This window comes from Ascaphus truei, chromosome 17, assembly GCF_040206685.1.
Source record: "Ascaphus truei isolate aAscTru1 chromosome 17, aAscTru1.hap1, whole genome shotgun sequence".
NCBI lineage: Eukaryota > Metazoa > Chordata > Amphibia > Anura > Ascaphidae > Ascaphus > Ascaphus truei.
The window spans coordinates 7,418,085-7,437,228 of NC_134499.1; the positions used below are offsets into that span (position 1 = coordinate 7,418,085).

Sequence of the window (19,144 nt, forward strand, 5' to 3'; positions counted from 1 at the left end):
GACGGTTTATTCATCTTATATACTGACGCCTCCGCACTGCGTCAAATACTTGACACATACCAACTTCATTCTGTGCTGATATAGACGTTTTAGCGGTCACGCCAGATTGAATTTGGCAGACGGTTTTGCCGGAATTTTTTTTAACCACATAATATACACACACACACACACACACACACACGTGAAATTTACTTGTGTCAATTGTTACGCCAAAAATGCTATTTATGGCGCTTAGTTGCTAGACTGAACCCTCCTCTCCGCGTCGGAGATCTTTTCCCCCGGGCTGGGAAGCGGTTTCACTGCATATTAAAAAACGGGGTTGAAATGTTTACTGGAAAGACCTCGGCGCCACGCGGCGCTGAGAATTATACAATACACGCGTCGGTCACAATGTCAAAGCTTTATTTGTTTCACGCGGTTGGACAAAACCATCATGATAGACGCCACCGGCCAGATTCATCAAGCCCCGATAAGAGATTGGCAATCTGGCGTTAGCGCCCATTGACGCGACTAAACGCCGGAATCGCGAGCATTAGCCCACACTGGCACTTGACTAAACTGCCCCGCCATGTTGCTTACAAGCTTTTCCCCGCAGTGTTACAACAAAAAAACACAAAATATTCTGGACTTTATTCCCCAGGAATATATATAAAAAAAAAAAAACACGTGCGTTAATATCTGGCGCTATAACAACTATCTAACTATATAACTATCCCGTTCCTATTTTCTCAGTAAAAAAAAATTTAAAAATTAAATGGCGACCGTCGTTTTTCTATTATATGAAAATTACAAATCCGCGTATTTTCGAAAATTCAAAAGCAGCGAAAGTCCCGCTGAGCCAGAGAAAACTCATCGAAAATCCAACGTTAAAAACGCGAATATCTAAACAGAACGCGGTGTTAAACAAAAAACATCGCTAGAATGATTACTTTCCCTTTGTAGCAATAAAAATGTTAGGACGTATTTTACACTGATGAAAAAATAAAAATCGAACCCGCTTTTCGCCGCCATTGTAGCATCTGGCCGTGAAAGGGTTAATTCCACACGGCTCTGAGAAGCGACGCGGCGAGTCGAAATTCTTGGTTTCTGGGCGCATTTTGTTGTTGTTGCCGATGGTTAATACGACGTGTGACCGAATTGATCTGGGGCCCGGAGTCACGGAGCAATCGTTCAAACGGCGGGGCGCAGAGGATGCCGCCTGTGGTGGGGCGTACCAGTCCCGAGCTGGACGCCGACGACACGCTATTTGGGCGTGAAGCAGACGGGCGAAATACTGTCCCTCGTCTGGGACGACCAGATTTTCACGAACACAGGAATGCAAGCGAAGATTTCCGGGTAACAACCGGAACGGTGTAATAAACGGCAGCCATCTTTAACCAAAAAAAATGCCCGCGCGTCCAGTAACCTCTCCAGTCCCAGAGGGGCGCCGCAGCAGTCTCCGGTAGTAACGGCGCCCTTGAGGCTTGCGATATATTTAGCCGGTGGCGTTAATTCTAATATTACCACAATCCTAATGATATCGGCACTACGCTGCAAACTACTTTTCTCATGAAAATAATACAGTGCCCACGGGTCAAAAAAAATACACCGACGTAGGCGAACGTGAGAGGGCGTTACGGAGTCGCGGCATAAGCCAGGTTTTCGTGCATTGCGTATTCCGCTCCTGCGAAGACAGAAAGACAAAAGCAATGCAGCTCAGACCGGGATTTTAAAATGGAGGCATCTGTAAAGCATAGCTGCTGTGTATCGCGCAGTAAACTCGTACATGAGATGCAGGAACTTTACAGGAAGAAACCATTGTTCTGCCTTAAAAGGACACAACCCCCCCCCCTGCACCCTCTTCACATCGTACTAATGGGGGAATAGGGGGGCATGACCGTTAACAAATCTCAAGATAGAAGAGGAAAGTGCCTAGCAGAGGCAATGAGGTGTTGTAATAAAAGGATCATGCACTGAAGATGCTTGTTTTCAGAAAAGGGTAGTGGATACGTGGATCAGGGTCCCAGCACCGGCATACAGAAATGTGTGTGCGTGTGCGCGCACTCACCTCCCACCTCCTACATAGCAGGGTAGCCGTACTTGTCTGAAGCCTCACCTGGGTAGGGTGGGGGGACGTTCGTCTTATTTGCAGGGCCGTCAGGTACAAACTGATGGGGGATTGGCTGGTATCCTGGGGGCGGCATCGCCATGGTATACGCCATCGGTACCATGTGCTGCTGCGGCGGTGGCATGTGGTTAGTGACCGTCATGGTTGTCACAGCAGCTGGAGAAAGAAAAAACGCTGGGTTGGCATACACAGCACTGTCATATAGTGTTACTCCGTGTGCACGGGGTCACTGCTCTGACCCCGAGGGGTCGATCTCTCCTAGGAGCAAAGTGTAATAATGGCAGTGACAGGTCAGTCCGTCCAGATAGTGTGTGGGTAGCGAGTGAGCTGCGGGACGGCAGATAATGAGTGTGCGTGGGGAGTGAGTGAGCGGCGGGACGGCAGATAATGAGTGTGCGTGGGGAGTGAGTGAGCGCCGGCAGATAATGATAGTGTGTGTGGGGAGCGAGTGAGCGACGGGACGGCAGATAATGAGTGTGTGTGTGGGGAGTGAGTGCGTGGCGGGACGGCAGATGAGTGTGTGTGTGGGGAGCGAGTGAGTGGCGGGACGGCAGATAATGATAGTGTGCGTGGGGAGCGAGTGAGCGGCGGGACGGCAGATAATGAGTGTGTGTGTGGGGAGTGAGCAGCGGGATGGCAGATGATGATAGTGTGTGTGGGGAGCGAGTGAGCGGCGGGATGGCAGATAATGAGTGTGTGGGGAATGAGTGAGCGGCGGGATGGCAGATAATGAGTGTGTGGGGAATGAGTGAGCGGCGGGATGGCAGATAATGATAGTGTGTGTGGGGAGCGAGTGAGCGGCGGGATGGCAGATAATGATAGTGTGTGTGGGGAGCGAGTGAGCGACGGGATGGCAGATAATGAGTGTGTGGGGAGCAAGTGAGCGGCGGGACGGCAGATAATGAGTGTGTGGGGAGTGAGTGAGTGGTGGGACGGCAGATAATGAGTGTGTGGGGAGTGAGTGAGTGGTGGGACGGCAGATGAGTGTGTGGGGAGTGAGTGAGCGGCGGGACGGCAGATAATGAGTGTGTGTGGGGAGTGAGTGAGCGGCGGGATGGCAGATAATGAGTGTGTGTGGGGAGTGAGCGGCGGGATGGCAGATAATGAGTGTGTGTGGGGAGTGAGTGAGCGGCGGGATGGCAGATGAGTGTGTGGGGAGTGAGTCAGCGGCGGGATGGCAGATAATGAGTGTGTGGGGAGTGAGTGAGCAGCGGGACGGCAGATAATGAGTGTGTGGGGAGTGAGTGAGCGGCGGGATGGCAGGGAACACATACTTTGCCGGCTGGGTTTGCAGCACGCTTTGTACAAGCAGCAGCATGAGCAGCAGAAGCAAGCGATGAGCCCGATGACCACTATTAGGGATAGTGTGATGCTACCGCCAACGAACATCCAGAGGCTGCAGCAGAGAGAGGGGACAGGGGACAAGACTTTAGGGTGGGCAGCTCTAACTTTAGCTCCCTTCTGTCTGTGTCACTGTGTCACCCAGCGGGGGGAGGGACAGGCTCATAGCTCCCTTCTGTCTGTGTCACCCTGCGGGGGGAGGGACAGGCTCATAGCTCCCTTCTGTCTGTGTCACCCAGCGGGGGGAGGGACAGACTCATAGCTCCCTTTTGTCTGTGTCACTGTGTCACCCTGCGGGGGGAGGGACAGACTCATAACTCCCTTCTGTCTGTGTCACTGTGTCACCCTGCGGGTGGAGGGACAGACTCATAGCTCCCTTCTGTCTGTGTCACTGTGTCACCCTGCGGGGGGAGGGACAGACTCATAGCTCCCTTCTGTCTGTGTCACTGTGTCACCCTGCGGGTGGAGGGACAGACTGATAGCTCCTTCTGTCTGTGTCACCCAGGGGGGGAGGGACAGTCTCATAGCTCCCTTCTGTCTGTGTCACCCTGCGGGGGTAGGGACAGGCTCATAGCTCCCTTCTGTCTGTGTCACTGTGTCACCCTGCGGGGGAGGGACAGGCTCATAGCTCCTTCTGTCTGTGTTACTGTGTCACATTGCGGGGGGAGGGACAGGCTCATAGCTCCTTCTGTCTGTGTCACTGTGCCACCCTGCTGGGGGAGGGACAGACCCATAGTTCCCTTCTGTCTGTGTCACCCTGCGGGGGGAGGGACAGACTCATAGCTCCCTTCTGTCTGTGTCACCCTGCAGGGGGGAGGGACAGACTCATAGCTTCTGTCTGTGTCACTGTGTCACCCTGCGGGGGGAGGGACAGACTCATAGCTCCCTTCTGTCTGTGTCATCATGCGGGGGGAGGGACAGGCTCATAGCTCCCTTCTGTCTGTGTCACTGTGTCACCCTGCGGGGGGAGGGACAGGCTCATAGTTCCATTCTGTCTGTGTCACTGTGTCACCCTGCGGGGGGAGGGACAGACTCATAGCTCCCTTCTGTCTGTGTCACTCTGCGGGGGGAGGGACAGACTCATAGCTCCCTTCTGTCTGTGTCACTGTGTCACCCTGCGGGTGGAGGGACAGACTCATAGCTCCTTCTGTCTGTGTCACCCAGGGGGGGAGGGACAGTCTCATAGCTCCCTTCTGTCTGTGTCACCCTGCGGGGGTAGGGACAGGCTCATAGCTCCCTTCTGTCTGTGTCACTGTGTCACCCTGCGGGGGAGGGACAGGCTCATAGCTCCTTCTGTCTGTGTTACTGTGTCACATTGCGGGAGGAGGGACAGGCTCATAGCTCCTTCTGTCTGTGTCACTGTGCCACCCTGCTGGGGGAGGGACAGACCCATAGTTCCCTTCTGTCTGTGTCACCCTGCGGGGGGAGGGACAGACTCATAGCTCCCTTCTGTCTGTGTCACCCTGCAGGGGGGAGGGACAGACTCATAGCTTCTGTCTGTGTCACTGTGTCACCCTGCGGGGGGAGGGACAGACTCATAGCTCCCTTCTGTCTGTGTCATCATGCGGGGGGAGGGACAGGCTCATAGCTCCCTTCTGTCTGTGTCACTGTGTCACCCTGCGGGGGGAGGGACAGGCTCATAGTTCCATTCTGTCTGTGTCACTGTGTCACCCTGCGGGGGGAGGGACAGGCTCATAGCTCCCTTCTGTCTGTGTCACTGTGTCACCCTGCGGAGGGAGGGACAGACTCATAGCTCCCTTCTGTCTGTGTTACTGTGTCACCCTGCGGGGGGAGGACAGGCTCATAGCTCCCCTCTGTCTGTGTCACTGTGTCACCCTGCGGGGGGAGGACAGGCTCATAGCTCCCTTTTGTCTGTGTCACTGTGTCACCCTGCGGGGGGAGGGACAGACTTATAGCTCCCTTCTGTCTGTGTCACCCTGCGGGGGGAGGGACAGGCTCATAGCTCCTTCTGTCTGTGTCACTGTGTCACCCTGCGGGGGGAGGGACAGGCTCAGCTCCCTTCTGTCTGTGTCACCCTGCGGGGGGAGGGACAGTCTCATAGCTCCCTTCTGTCTGTGTCACCCTGTGGGGGGAGGGACAGACTCATAGCTCCCTTCTGTCTGTGTCACCCTGCGGGGGAAGGGACAGGCTCATAGCTCCCTTCTCTCTGTGTCACCCTGCGGGGGGAGGGACAGGCTCAGCTCCCTTCTGTCTGTGTCACCCTGCGGGGGGAGGGACAGTCTCATAGCTCCCTTCTGTCTGTGTCACCCTGCGGGGGGAGGGACAGGCTCATAGCTCCCTTCTGTCTGTGTCACCCTGCGGGGGAAGGGACAGGCTCATTGCTCCCTTCTGTCTGTGTCACTGTGTCACCCTGCAGGGGAGGGACAGGCTCATAGCTCCCTTCTGTCTGTGTCACCCTGCGGGGGGAGGACAGGCTCATAGCTCCCTTCTGTCTGTGTCACTGTGTCACCCTGCGGGGGAGGGACAGGCTCATAGCTCCCTTCTGTCTGTGTCACCCTGCGGGGGGAGGACAGGCTCATAGCTCCCTTCTGTCTGTGTCACCCTGCGGGGGGAGGACAGGCTCATAGCTCCCTTCTGTCTGTGTCACTGTGTCACCCTGCGAGGGGAGGGACAGGCTCATAGCTCCCTTCTGTCTGTGTCACTGTGTCACCCTGCGGGGGGAGGGACAGGTTCATAACTCCCTTCTGTCTGTGTCCCTGTGTCACCCTGAGGGGGGAGGGACAGGTTCATAGCTCCCTTCTGTCTGTGTCCCTGTGTCACCCTGCGGGGGGAGGGACAGGTTCATAGCTCCTTCTGTCTGTGTCCCTGTGTCACCCTGCGGGGGGAGGGACAGGCTCATAGCTCCCTTCTGTCTGTGTCACTGTGTCACCCTGCGGGGGGAGGGACAGGCTCATAGCTCCCTTCTGTCTGTGTCACTGTGTCACCCTGCGGGGGAGGGACAGACTCATAGCTCCCTTCTGTGTGTGTGACCCTGCGGGGGTGAGGGACAGTCTCATAGCTCCCTTCTGTCTGTGTCACTGTGTCACCCTGCGGGGGTGAGGGACAGGCTCATAGCTCCCTTCTGTCTGTGTCACTGTGTCACCCTGCGGGGGGAGGACAGGCTCATAGCTCCCTTCTGTCTGTGTCACTGTGTCACCCTGCGGGGGGAGGGACAGGCTCATAGCTCCCTTCTGTCTGTGTCACCCTGCGGGGGGAGGGACAGGCTCATAGCTCCCTTCTGTCTGTGTCACTGTGTCACCCTGCGGGGGGAGGGACAGGTTCATAGCTCCCTTCTGTCTGTGTCACTGTGTCACCCTGCGGGGGGAGGGACAGGTTCATAGCTCCCTTCTGTCTGTGTCACTGTGTCACCCTGCGGGGGGAGGGACAGGTTCATAGCTCCTTCTGTCTGTGTCCCTGTGTCACCCTGCGGGAGGAGGACAGGCTCATAGCTCCTTCTGTCTGTGTCACTCTGTTACTCCCCTCCGCTCTGATAACGGGCGATATACTCCGTCCTGTCCCCACCACTGTCACATACCTGGTGATGATACACAGGACCTGGCTCTGATCCAGCTGGTCGAACGGGTTGATGTTGCAGTATCTGTTCATGCAGGTCCCGGAGCAGAAGGACAGTATGCAGATCTGCTTCGGGTGGTAAGTGAAGCTGGTATCCATGTACGCGGCACAATCCTGAGCCAGCACTGAGGCACAGAGGGGTCATTTAAGGGGTCAAAATGGAACGAGAATCACATCCCTGTTTCACCCCCCTTTCCTTTGCAGCTTCTGCCTGTCAGTTCTTATTTCAGCTGCATGGAGTTTGCACACACACACTGTGCCTGTGTGACATGTAACAATGTTGCATTTCTTGCCTCTGGACAAGTAATCAGTGAGTTGCTACTGCAGCCTCTGAGATCCTTACCAGAATGGGCTAGTCTGCCCTCCCCCTGTTTTGTTCACAGATAGTCTGTCCCAAGACTATTCCTTTTACCGACATTGCTCCTCACTTCCTTTTCCACCCTGCAGACAGTGAGTACAGCACGCATTTCTGTTAGTCTCCTATGGCAAGGCCATCTGTTTCTACCTGCTTCTAACTACAAATCAGTACTACACACCATTCACAAGAACCTGTATTCTGCTGCTTTTTCCAATAAAGTGAAGGAAATATTATAGGACTTGGAGTGATTTGGAAAGGGGGCTGAGTTAATGCTATCGGGGGCCATTCACACATCACACGTGACCCTGGCTTCAGAATAGGGTCAAAATGGCAACAAGAAGCAGCAGTGCCGTGTATGACCTGTACTCATCCAACAATGGGAAAAGGAGTTATATGATCCAGGTGAAAATCTTCAACCAGCAAAAGGTGACTCACGGAGAGCTGATTTGCATGTCATTACCCACACTCCCTGGCAGCAGTGGAAGTGTTGTATGCGAAGAGATAATGGGGAAGAGCAGGGTTGCGGACCTGTATGACATGTGAATGTGCTCACTACTGATATTTTTATTTGCTGTACACTGTCCTCCATGAATGTCCCTAACTATGCGAAGCAAAGAGGTCTACTTTTGAGTCACTGGAAATGAATTGGAAGATTGCCTTCTCGCTGAATGGGAACGTGTACATCTGCGTTGCCCCAAAGGCAGACGCCTGATGGGGCTCCCCAAGAGCTGCTCCCCTCCGCACAGGTCCAGCGTGCTAAGGGTTAACATGTGCTTGTACTTTGTGGAACATCAACCCCACCCACTGGAATGTTAATGAGCCAAGAGGACAAAGGGCTTTTTGTACACAGCTGCATTGAAAATCAATCACCCCAGTGTACATCTGCGTTGTCCCAATGGCGGACAGCCTTTTGCGCAGTCAAAGGGCAGCCAAAGGGTGTGAGGTGTTTGCTGCCGTTCGCTGGTGTTAAAGCTGCTCTATTTCATTGTGAGACTCACCAGCCCTTTATCCCCTGCACCCAATTGTCCAACTCTAACTGCCCATGAAGTGTCTGTATAACCCTGTTCTTTTAATGTAACCGTGTATTGTTATAACTCTGTGCCCAGGACACACGTGAAAACGAGAGGTAACTCTCAGTGTGTTACTTCCTGGTAACACATTACAGATCACCTCCCCCCCCCTCAGCGTGTTTACAGATCACCTGCCCCCCCTCAGCGTGTTTACAGATCACCCCCCCCCCCCTCAGCGTGTTTACAGTTCACCCCCCCCTCAGCGTGTTTACAGATCACCCCCCCCCTCAGCGTGTTTACAGATCACCCCCCCCCCCCTCAGCGTGTTTACAGATCACCCCCCCCCCTCAGCGTGTTTACAGATCACCTCCCCCCCCTCAGCGTGTTTACAGATCGCCCCCCCCCCCCTCAGCGTGTTTACAGATCACCACGCCCCCCTCAGCGTGTTTACAAATCGCCTCCCCCCCCCTCAGCGTGTTTACAGATCGACTCCCCCCTCCCTCAGCGTGTTTACAGATCGTCTCCCCCCTCCCTCAGCGTGTTTACAGATCGCCTCCCCCCTCCCTCAGCGTGTTTACAGATCGCCTCCCCCCTCCCTCAGCGTGTTTACAGATCGCCTCCCCCCCCTCAGCGTGTTTACAGATCGCCTCCCCCCCCTCAGCGTGTTTACAGATCACCCCCCCCCCTCAGCGTGTTTACAGATCGCCTCCCCCCCCTCAGCGTGTTTACAGATCGCCTCCCCCCCCCCTCAGCGTGTTTACAGATCGCCTCCCCCTCAGCGTGTTTACAGATCACCCCCCCCTCAGCGTGTTTACAGATCACCCCCCCCTCAGCGTGTTTACAGATCACCTCCCCCCCCTCAGCGTGTTTACAGATCACCTCCCCCCCCTCAGCGTGTTTACAGATCCCCCCCCCCCTCAGCGTGTTTACAGATCCCCTCCCCCCCCCCTCAGCGTGTTTACAGATCCCCTCCCCCCCCCCTCAGCGTGTTTACAGATCACCTCCCCCCCCCTCAGCGTGTTTACAGATCACCTCCCCCCCCCCTCAGCGTGTTTACAGATCACCTCCCCCCACCCTCAGCGTGTTTACAGATCACCTCCCCCCCCTCAGCGTGTTTACAGATCACCTCCCCCCCCTCAGCGTGTTTACAGATCACCTCCCCCCCCTCAGCGTGTTTACAGATCACCTCCCCCCCCCTCAGCGTGTTTACAGATCACCTCCCCCCCCCTCAGCGTGTTTACAGATCACCTGCCCCCCCCTCAGCGTGTTTACAGATCACCTGCCCCCCTTTCAGCGTGTTTACAGATCACCTGCCCCCCCCTCAGCGTGTTTACAGATCACCTGCCCCCCCCTCAGCGTGTTTACAGATCACCTCCCCCCCCCCTCAGCGTGTTTACAGATCACCTCCCCCCCCTCAGCGTGTTTACAGATCACCTCCCCCCCCCCCTCAGCGTGTTTACAGATCACCTCCCCTCAGCGTGTTTACAGATCACCTCCCCCCCCTCAGCGTGTTTACAGATCACCCCCCCTCAGCGTGTTTACAGATCACCACCACCCCCCCTCAGCGTGTTTACAGATCACCACGCCCCCCTCAGCGTGTTTACAGATCACCCCCCCCTCAGCGTGTTTACAGATCACCCCCCCCCCCCCCTCAGCGTGTTTACAGATCACCTCCCCCCCCTCAGCGTGTTTACAGATCACCCCCCCCCCTCAGCGTGTTTACAGATCACCCGCCCCCCCCTCAGCGTGTTTACAGATCACCCCCCCCCCTCAGCGTGTTTACAGATCACCTGCCCCCCCCTCAGCGTGTTTACAGATCACCTGCCCCCCCCTCAGCGTGTTTACAGATCACCTGCCCCCCCCTCAGCGTGTTTACAGATCACCTCCCCCCCCTCAGCGTGTTTACAGATCACCTCCCCCCCCTCAGCGTGTTTACAGATCACCTCCCCCCCCTCAGCGTGTTTACAGATCACCCCCCCCCCCTCAGCGTGTTTACAGATCACCTCCCCCCCCCTCAGCGTGTTTACAGATCGCCTCCCCCCCCTCAGCGTGTTTACAGATCACCACCCCCCCTCAGCGTGTTTACAGATCACCACGCCCCCCTCAGCGTGTTTACAAATCGCCTCCCCCCCCCCTCAGCGTGTTTACAGATCGACTCCCCCCTCCCTCAGCGTGTTTACAGATCGCCTCCCCCCTCCCTCAGCGTGTTTACAGATCACCTGCCCCCCCCTCAGCGTGTTTACAGATCGACTCCCCCCTCCCTCAGCGTGTTTACAAATCGCCTCCCCCCTCCCTCAGCGTGTTTACAGATCGCCTCCCCCCCCTCAGCGTGTTTACAGATCGCCTCCCCCCCCTCAGCGTGTTTACAGATCGCCACCCCCCCTCAGCGTGTTTACAGATCACCCCCCCCTCAGCGTGTTTACAGATCCCCTCCCCCCCCTCAGCGTGTTTACAGATCCCCTCCCCCCCCTCAGCGTGTTTACAGATCCCCTCCCCCCCCTCAGCGTGTTTACAGATCCCCTCCCCCCCCCTCAGCGTGTTTACAGATCACCTCCCCCCCCCTCAGCGTGTTTACAGATTACCTCCCCCCCCTCAGCGTGTTTACAGATCACCTCCCCCCCCTCAGCGTGTTTACAGATCACCTCCCCCCCCTCAGCGTGTTTACAGATCACCTCCCCCCCCCTCAGCGTGTTTACAGATCACCCCCCCCCCTCAGCGTGTTTACAGATCACCTCCCCCCCCTCAGCGTGTTTACAGATCACCACCTCCCCCCCCTCAGCGTGTTTACAGATCACCACCACCCCCCCCCCTCAGCGTGTTTACAGATCACCCGCCCCCCCCTCAGCGTGTTTACAGATCACCCCCCCCCCTCAGCGTGTTTACAGATCACCTGCCCCCCCCTCAGCGTGTTTACAGATCACCTGCCCCCCCCTCAGCGTGTTTACAGATCACCTGCCCCCCCCTCAGCGTGTTTACAGATCACCTCCCCCCCCTCAGCGTGTTTACAGATCACCTCCCCCCCCTCAGCGTGTTTACAGATCACCTCCCCCCCCTCAGCGTGTTTACAGATCACCTCCCCCCCCTCAGCGTGTTTACAGATCACCTCCCCCCCCTCAGCGTGTTTACAGATCACCTCCCCCCCCCCTCAGCGTGTTTACAGATCACCTCCCCCCCCTCAGCGTGTTTACAGATCACCTCCCCCCCCTCAGCGTGTTTACAGATCACCTCCCCCCCCCCTCAGCGTGTTTACAGATCACCCCCCTCAGCGTGTTTACAGATCACCACCACCCCCCCTCAGCGTGTTTACAGATCACCACGCCCCCCTCAGCGTGTTTACAGATCGCCTCCCCCCCCCCTCAGCGTGTTTACAGATCGCCTCCCCCCTCCCTCAGTGTGTTTACAGATCGCCTCCCCCCTCCCTCAGCGTGTTTACAGATCGCCTCCCCCCCCTCAGCGTGTTTACAGATCACCCCCCCTCAGCGTGTTTACAGATCACCCCCCCCCCTCAGCGTGTTTACAGATCACCTCCCCCCCCCCCCCTCAGCGTGTTTACAGATCGCCTCCCCCCCCTCAGCGTGTTTACAGATCACCACCCCCCCTCAGCGTGTTTACAGATCACCACGCCCCCCTCAGCGTGTTTACAAATCGCCTCCCCCCCCCCCTCAGCGTGTTTACAGATCGACTCCCCCCCCCCTCAGCGTGTTTACAGATCACCTCCCCCCCCCCTCAGCGTGTTTACAGATCACCTCCCCCCCACTCAGCGTGTTTACAGATCACCTCCCCCCCCTCAGCGTGTTTACAGATCACCTCCCCCCCCCTCAGCGTGTTTACAGATCACCTCCCCCCCCTCAGCGTGTTTACAGATCACCTCCCCCCCCTCAGCGTGTTTACAGATCACCCCCCCCTCAGCGTGTTTACAGATCACCTCCCCCCCCCTCAGCGTGTTTACAGATCACCCCCCCCTCAGCGTGTTTACAGATCACCCCCCCCTCAGCGTGTTTACAGATCACCCCCCCCTCAGCATGTTTACAGATCACCCCCCCCTCAGCGTGTTTACAGATCACCCCTCCCCCCTCAGCGTGTTTACAGATCACCTCCCCCCCCTCAGCGTGTTTACAGATCACCTCCCCCCCCTCAGCGTGTTTACAGATCACCTCCCCCCCCCTCAGCGTGTTTACAGATCACCCCCCCTCAGCGTGTTTACAGATCACCACCACCCCCCCTCAGCGTGTTTACAGATCACCACGCCCCCCTCAGCGTGTTTACAGATCGCCTCCCCCCCCCTCAGCGTGTTTACAGATCGCCTCCCCCCTCCCTCAGTGTGTTTACAGATCGCCTCCCCCCTCCCTCAGCGTGTTTACAGATCGCCTCCCCCCCCTCAGCGTGTTTACAGATCACCCCCCCTCAGCGTGTTTACAGATCACCCCCCCCCCCTCAGCGTGTTTACAGATCACCTCCCCCCCCCCCCTCAGCGTGTTTACAGATCGCCTCCCCCCCCTCAGCGTGTTTACAGATCACCACCCCCCCTCAGCGTGTTTACAGATCACCACGCCCCCCTCAGCGTGTTTACAAATCGCCTCCCCCCCCCCCTCAGCGTGTTTACAGATCGACTCCCCCCCCCTCAGCGTGTTTACAGATCACCTCCCCCCCCCCTCAGCGTGTTTACAGATCACCTCCCCCCCACTCAGCGTGTTTACAGATCACCTCCCCCCCCTCAGCGTGTTTACAGATCACCTCCCCCCCCCTCAGCGTGTTTACAGATCACCTCCCCCCCCTCAGCGTGTTTACAGATCACCTCCCCCCCCTCAGCGTGTTTACAGATCACCCCCCCCTCAGCGTGTTTACAGATCACCTCCCCCCCCCTCAGCGTGTTTACAGATCACCCCCCCCTCAGCGTGTTTACAGATCACCCCCCCCTCAGCGTGTTTACAGATCACCCCCCCCTCAGCATGTTTACAGATCACCCCCCCCTCAGCGTGTTTACAGATCACCCCTCCCCCCTCAGCGTGTTTACAGATCACCTCCCCCCCCTCAGCGTGTTTACAGATCACCTCCCCCCCCTCAGCGTGTTTACAGATCACCTCCCCCCCCCTCAGCGTGTTTACAGATCACCCCCCCCCCCTCAGCGTGTTTACAGATCACCCCCCCCTCAGCGTGTTTACAGATCACCACCCCCCCCTCAGCGTGTTTACAGATCACCTCCCCCCCCCTCAGCGTGTTTACAGATCACCTCCCCCCCCTCAGCGTGTTTACAGATCACCTCCCCCCCCTCAGCGTGTTTACAGATCACCCCCCCCTCAGCGTGTTTACAGATCACCTCCCCCCCCCTCAGCGTGTTTACAGATCACCACGCCCCCCTCAGCGTGTTTACAGATCGCCTCCCCCCCCCTCAGCGTGTTTACAGATCGCCTCCCCCCTCCCTCAGTGTGTTTACAGATCGCCTCCCCCCCTCCCTCAGCGTGTTTACAGATCGCCTCCCCCCCCTCAGCGTGTTTACAGATCACCCCCCCTCAGCGTGTTTACAGATCACCCCCCCCCCCTCAGCGTGTTTACAGATCACCTCCCCCCCCCCCTCAGCGTGTTTACAGATCGCCTCCCCCCCCTCAGCGTGTTTACAGATCACCACCCCCCCTCAGCGTGTTTACAGATCACCACGCCCCCCTCAGCGTGTTTACAAATCGCCTCCCCCCCCCTCAGCGTGTTTACAGATCGACTCCCCCCCCCCTCAGCGTGTTTACAGATCACCTCCCCCCCCCCTCAGCGTGTTTACAGATCACCTCCCCCCCACTCAGCGTGTTTACAGATCACCTCCCCCCCCTCAGCGTGTTTACAGATCACCTCCCCCCCCCTCAGCGTGTTTACAGATCACCTCCCCCCCCCTCAGCGTGTTTACAGATCACCTCCCCCCCCTCAGCGTGTTTACAGATCACCTCCCCCCCTCAGCGTGTTTACAGATCGCCTCCCCCCTCCCTCAGTGTGTTTACAGATCGCCTCCCCCCCTCCCTCAGCGTGTTTACAGATCGCCTCCCCCCCCTCAGCGTGTTTACAGATCACCCCCCCCTCAGCGTGTTTACAGATCACCCCCCCCCCCTCAGCGTGTTTACAGATCACCTCCCCCCCCCCCCTCAGCGTGTTTACAGATCGCCTCCCCCCCCTCAGCGTGTTTACAGATCACCACCCCCCCTCAGCGTGTTTACAGATCACCACGCCCCCCTCAGCGTGGTTACAAATCGCCTCCCCCCCCCCTCAGCGTGTTTACAGATCGACTCCCCCCCCCCTCAGCGTGTTTACAGATCACCTCCCCCCCCCCCTCAGCGTGTTTACAGATCACCTCCCCCCCCACTCAGCGTGTTTACAGATCACCTCCCCCCCCTCAGCGTGTTTACAGATCACCTCCCCCCCCCTCAGCGTGTTTACAGATCACCTCCCCCCCCTCAGCGTGTTTACAGATCACCTCCCCCCCCTCAGCGTGTTTACAGATCACCCCCCCCTCAGCGTGTTTACAGATCACCTCCCCCCCCCTCAGCGTGTTTACAGATCACCCCCCCCTCAGCGTGTTTACAGATCACCCCCCCCTCAGCGTGTTTACAGATCACCCCCCCCTCAGCATGTTTACAGATCACCCCCCCCTCAGCGTGTTTACAGATCACCCCTCCCCCCTCAGCGTGTTTACAGATCACCTCCCCCCCCTCAGCGTGTTTACAGATCACCTCCCCCCCCTCAGCGTGTTTACAGATCACCTCCCCCCCCCTCAGCGTGTTTACAGATCACCCCCCCCCCCCTCAGCGTGTTTACAGATCACCCCCCCCTCAGCGTGTTTACAGATCACCACCCCCCCTCAGCGTGTTTACAGATCACCTCCCCCCCCCTCAGCGTGTTTACAGATCACCTCCCCCCCCTCAGCGTGTTTACAGATCACCTCCCCCCCCTCAGCGTGTTTACAGATCACCCCCCCCTCAGCGTGTTTACAGATCACCTCCCCCCCCCTCAGCGTGTTTACAGATCACCCCCCCCTCAGCGTGTTTACAGATCACCCCCCCCTCAGCGTGTTTACAGATCACCCCCCCTCAGCGTGTTTACAGATCACCCCCCCCTCAGCGTGTTTACAGATCACCCCCCCCTCAGCATGTTTACAGATCACCCCCCCCTCAGCGTGTTTACAGATCACCCCTCCCCCCTCAGCGTGTTTACAGATCACCTCCCCCCCCTCAGCGTGTTTACAGATCACCTCCCCCCCCTCAGCGTGTTTACAGATCACCTCCCCCCCCCTCAGCGTGTTTACAGATCACCCCCCCCCTCAGCGTGTTTACAGATCACCCCCCCACTCAGCGTGTTTACAGATCACCTCCCCCCCCTCAGCGTGTTTACAGATCACCTCCCCCCCCTCAGCGTGTTTACAGATCACCTCCCCCCCCTCAGCGTGTTTACAGATCACCTCCCCCCCCTCAGCGTGTTTACAGATCACCCCCCCCTCAGCGTGTTTACAGATCACCCCCCCCTCAGCATGTTTACAGATCACCCCCCCCCTCAGCATGTTTACAGATCACCCCCCCCTCAGCGTGTTTACAGATCACCCCTCCCCCCTCAGCGTGTTTACAGATCACCCCTCCCCCCTCAGCGTGTTTACAGATCACCTCCCCCCCCTCAGCGTGTTTACAGATCACCTCCCCCCCTCAGCGTGTTTACAGATCACCTCCCCCCCCCTCAGCGTGTTTACAGATCACCCCCCCCCCTCAGCGTGTTTACAGATCACCCCCCCCTCAGCGTGTTTACAGATCACCCCCCCCTCAGCGTGTTTACAGATCACCACCCCCCCCTCAGCGTGTTTACAGATCACCACCCCCCCCCCCTCAGCGTGTTTACAGATGACCCCCCCCCCCTCAGCGTGTTTACAGACCAACTTTAAAATATTATTTCAAAAATATAGGTGACAGATAAAATGTACAAATCACCCAGATGTCACCCCCTAAACAGGTCAATTTTATATATAGGGTGGAGATTGGTCCAACCGCACAGCTGGTCCCCACTGGTTTGGGATGGGTGGGTGTTAGGGGTCCTGGCCAGTGGGTGTCCTTGGAAAGGCGAGTTTTCAGGCAGTGTTTAAACATCTGAAAGTGTAAGGTCCGCACCGAAGCCCCGGCCCTGACACCTCACGCTGGTCACTCGGGATGCGCGTGGACTCCGGCCAGTGCGCCCCCACCGCCGCAACAGGAGGGGAGAGAGGACGGGGCAGAGGAGGGGAGAGGGGGGGGGCGCGAGGAGGGGAGAGAGGGGGGGGGGCGGTAGGGGGGCAGGGCGGTAGGGGGGAGAGGGGCAGGGCGGTAGGGGGGAGAGGGGTAAAAGGGAGAGGGGCAGGGCGGTAGGGGGGAGAGGGGCAGGGCGGTAGGGGGAGAGGGGCAGGGCGGTAGGGGGAGGGGCAGGGCGGTAGGGGGGAGAGGGGCAGGGTGGTAGGGGGAGAGCATGAATTTATAGGGGAGGAAGCCTGCTTTTGAGCAGGATTTCCTCTGCAGCGTGTGCCACGGTTGTGGCTTAGATTGTCAGGGGCCACGTGTGGTGGCGGAGCCATCTTGTCTAAGGCTGCGATTATACAGATGCAATGCGCGCCCGCATCCGTGACGTGCACAAGCGCATTCTTCTGCGTGCGACTGCAGGGGAGACAAGGCTGACATCTGTTCTATGATTGGACGACTGCGTCGCGTGACGCGGCCGTCGCAACCAGAAAACAAATTTGGAAAAACGCTTCACCGTCGCCCACATTGCAGTAGCAAGCGGCGTGACAGTCGCGGCAGGTATAAGCGCTTTGCGGGGATGCATGCTATTTGTTTTGGCGCTGCCGCGCGCGTTTTGGTATAATCACGCCCTGCGCCGTTGTGTAGAGAGGTTGCTAGGTTGGGACAGGAAAGGGGAGAGAGGAGAGGTAGCGGTGTGGAAAATTGGAGGGGGTGTAGGGCGGGGGCTCGCGCAAAACTTTCTAAGGAGCGCGCTGAAGCAAGCCCCGCGCCCCGCAACATGGAAACGGGTTGCCGGGGGAGACCCCCGGACCTCTTACTGTCTCTCCGGCTTCTCCTCCAACTTCTGATAGCGAGGAGATGAGGAGATGCCAGAGAGCAGGTAAGAGGGCAGGGGGGCGCAACTTCAAGAGTTTGCCCACCCCTGGTCTCGGGTATGTATGGGGGGGGGGTGAGGGGAGTGGGTGTTGGGGAGGGTGCACAGGGTAGGGTGAGGTAAAGGTTAGGCCCGGGCCATAGAGGGGTGGGGAGAGCGGCGGCGCGCTAACGCTGAGGCTCGCCTGCTTCAGTCAGCGCGATTGCACGGACTTGCAGGCGAGCCAGCGTGCGCGAAGGGAGCCGGGGGGAGGTGGTTGGAGGCGGGGCTGTGACGTCGCTGGGCCAATCGCCCGCGACGCACTGATGTCAATGTCACGGCGCCGTGTGACGTTGACGCTGCTGTTCTGTGATTGGATGTTTTCAGCCGACAGCGCGCTGAAAAACAGCTTGGCGCTCGGCTGAAAACTCAACTCGTCAGCACGCCTGCGGACGCTCGCGTGAGCCCCCTCTCAAGGCATCCTCATTGAGGATGCAGGGGCTCAGCGCGGAGCGTCCGCACGGCTCAGCGCGGCCTGTCCTTCTATGGACTCGGCCTTAGGAGGAGAGTATCAGAGAGAGGAAAGGGCTGTTAGTTCACATTGCGCACACGTAGAGTATTTCCGAGCCTGTCCCTGATACCCTGCATTACATATAATCCCAGGACTGTCTGAGCCTGTCCCTGATACCCTGCATTACATATAATCCCAGACTGTCTGAGCCTGTCCCTGATACTCTGCAGTCAGGTCACCCTGCATTACATATAATCCCAGGACTGTGTGAGCCTGTCCCTGATACCCTGCAGTTAGAGGTCACCCTGCGTTACATATAATCCCAGGACTGTGTGAGCCTGTCCCTGATACTCTGCAGTTAGGAGGTCACCCTGCCCCCTGTGGTGCATGCAGAATTACTAGTAATGCGGAGATGTCACGCAATGTGGGCACCCTATGGGAAACATTCATTCTAAGCATGGCCCCCCACACCCCAGCACGGGGGGCACAAGTATTATTACCCACCTGCTGGCATGAAGAGGAGGCACAGAGCCCCGAGCAGGGGGGTGGCAGAGGCAGGCATGGTGCAGGGTGCAGGTGGCAGAGCTGTGTGTCTCTGTATCACATCAGGGGAGGAAATGTGTTTCACCTAAACCCCACCGTGACGTCATCAGGACCTCCCCACACCCCCTCTCTGGGAGGGAGGCATCTTAACCCCTGTGCTGCCGGGCAGGAGACACACACCCATTCCTCTCTGGATCAAGCAAGTTGGGTCTATTTGTTTGTCAGACACCAGTAATCCCAGGTCACCAGAGGATCCTGCAATGCCCCTTACTCCATATAATCTACATCCCCTCCTCTTACTCCATATAACCTACATCTCCTCCTCTTACTCCATCTAACCTACATCTCCTCTTACTCCATATAACCTACATCTCCTCCTCTTACTCCATATAACCTACATCTCCTCCTCTTACTCCATATAATCTACATCCCCTCCTCTTACTCCATATAACCTACATCTCCTCCTCTTACTCCATCTAACCTACATCTCCTCTTACTCCATATAACCTACATCTCCTCCTCTTACTCCATATAACCTACATCTCCTCCTCTTACTCCATATAACCTACATCTCCTCCTCTTACTCCATCTAACCTACATCTCCTCCTCTTACTCCA

The 19,144-nt window shown here is 57.4% G+C and overlaps 1 protein-coding gene across 2 annotated transcripts; it reads right to left on the reverse strand.

The window, feature by feature from the left end:
- Positions 1–385: 385 nt before the first annotated feature.
- LOC142467875 (protein shisa-5-like) lies at positions 386–18,753 on the reverse strand. 2 transcript variants are annotated; one of them, XM_075573817.1, is made up of 5 exons: positions 18,489–18,753; positions 6,984–7,146; positions 3,382–3,503; positions 2,048–2,263; positions 386–1,663 (listed from the first exon to the last, which is right to left on the reverse strand). In XM_075573817.1, exons 1-4 carry the CDS (start codon positions 18,544–18,546, stop codon positions 2,058–2,060), a joined length of 549 nt encoding a protein of 182 aa, XP_075429932.1. In that variant the 5' UTR covers positions 18,547–18,753; the 3' UTR covers positions 386–1,663; positions 2,048–2,057. The 2 variants fall into 2 exon arrangements, with proteins under 2 accessions (XP_075429932.1, XP_075429931.1); XM_075573816.1 differs by having other exon boundaries at positions 2,096–2,263; positions 18,489–18,746.
- Positions 18,754–19,144: the final 391 nt, after the last annotated feature.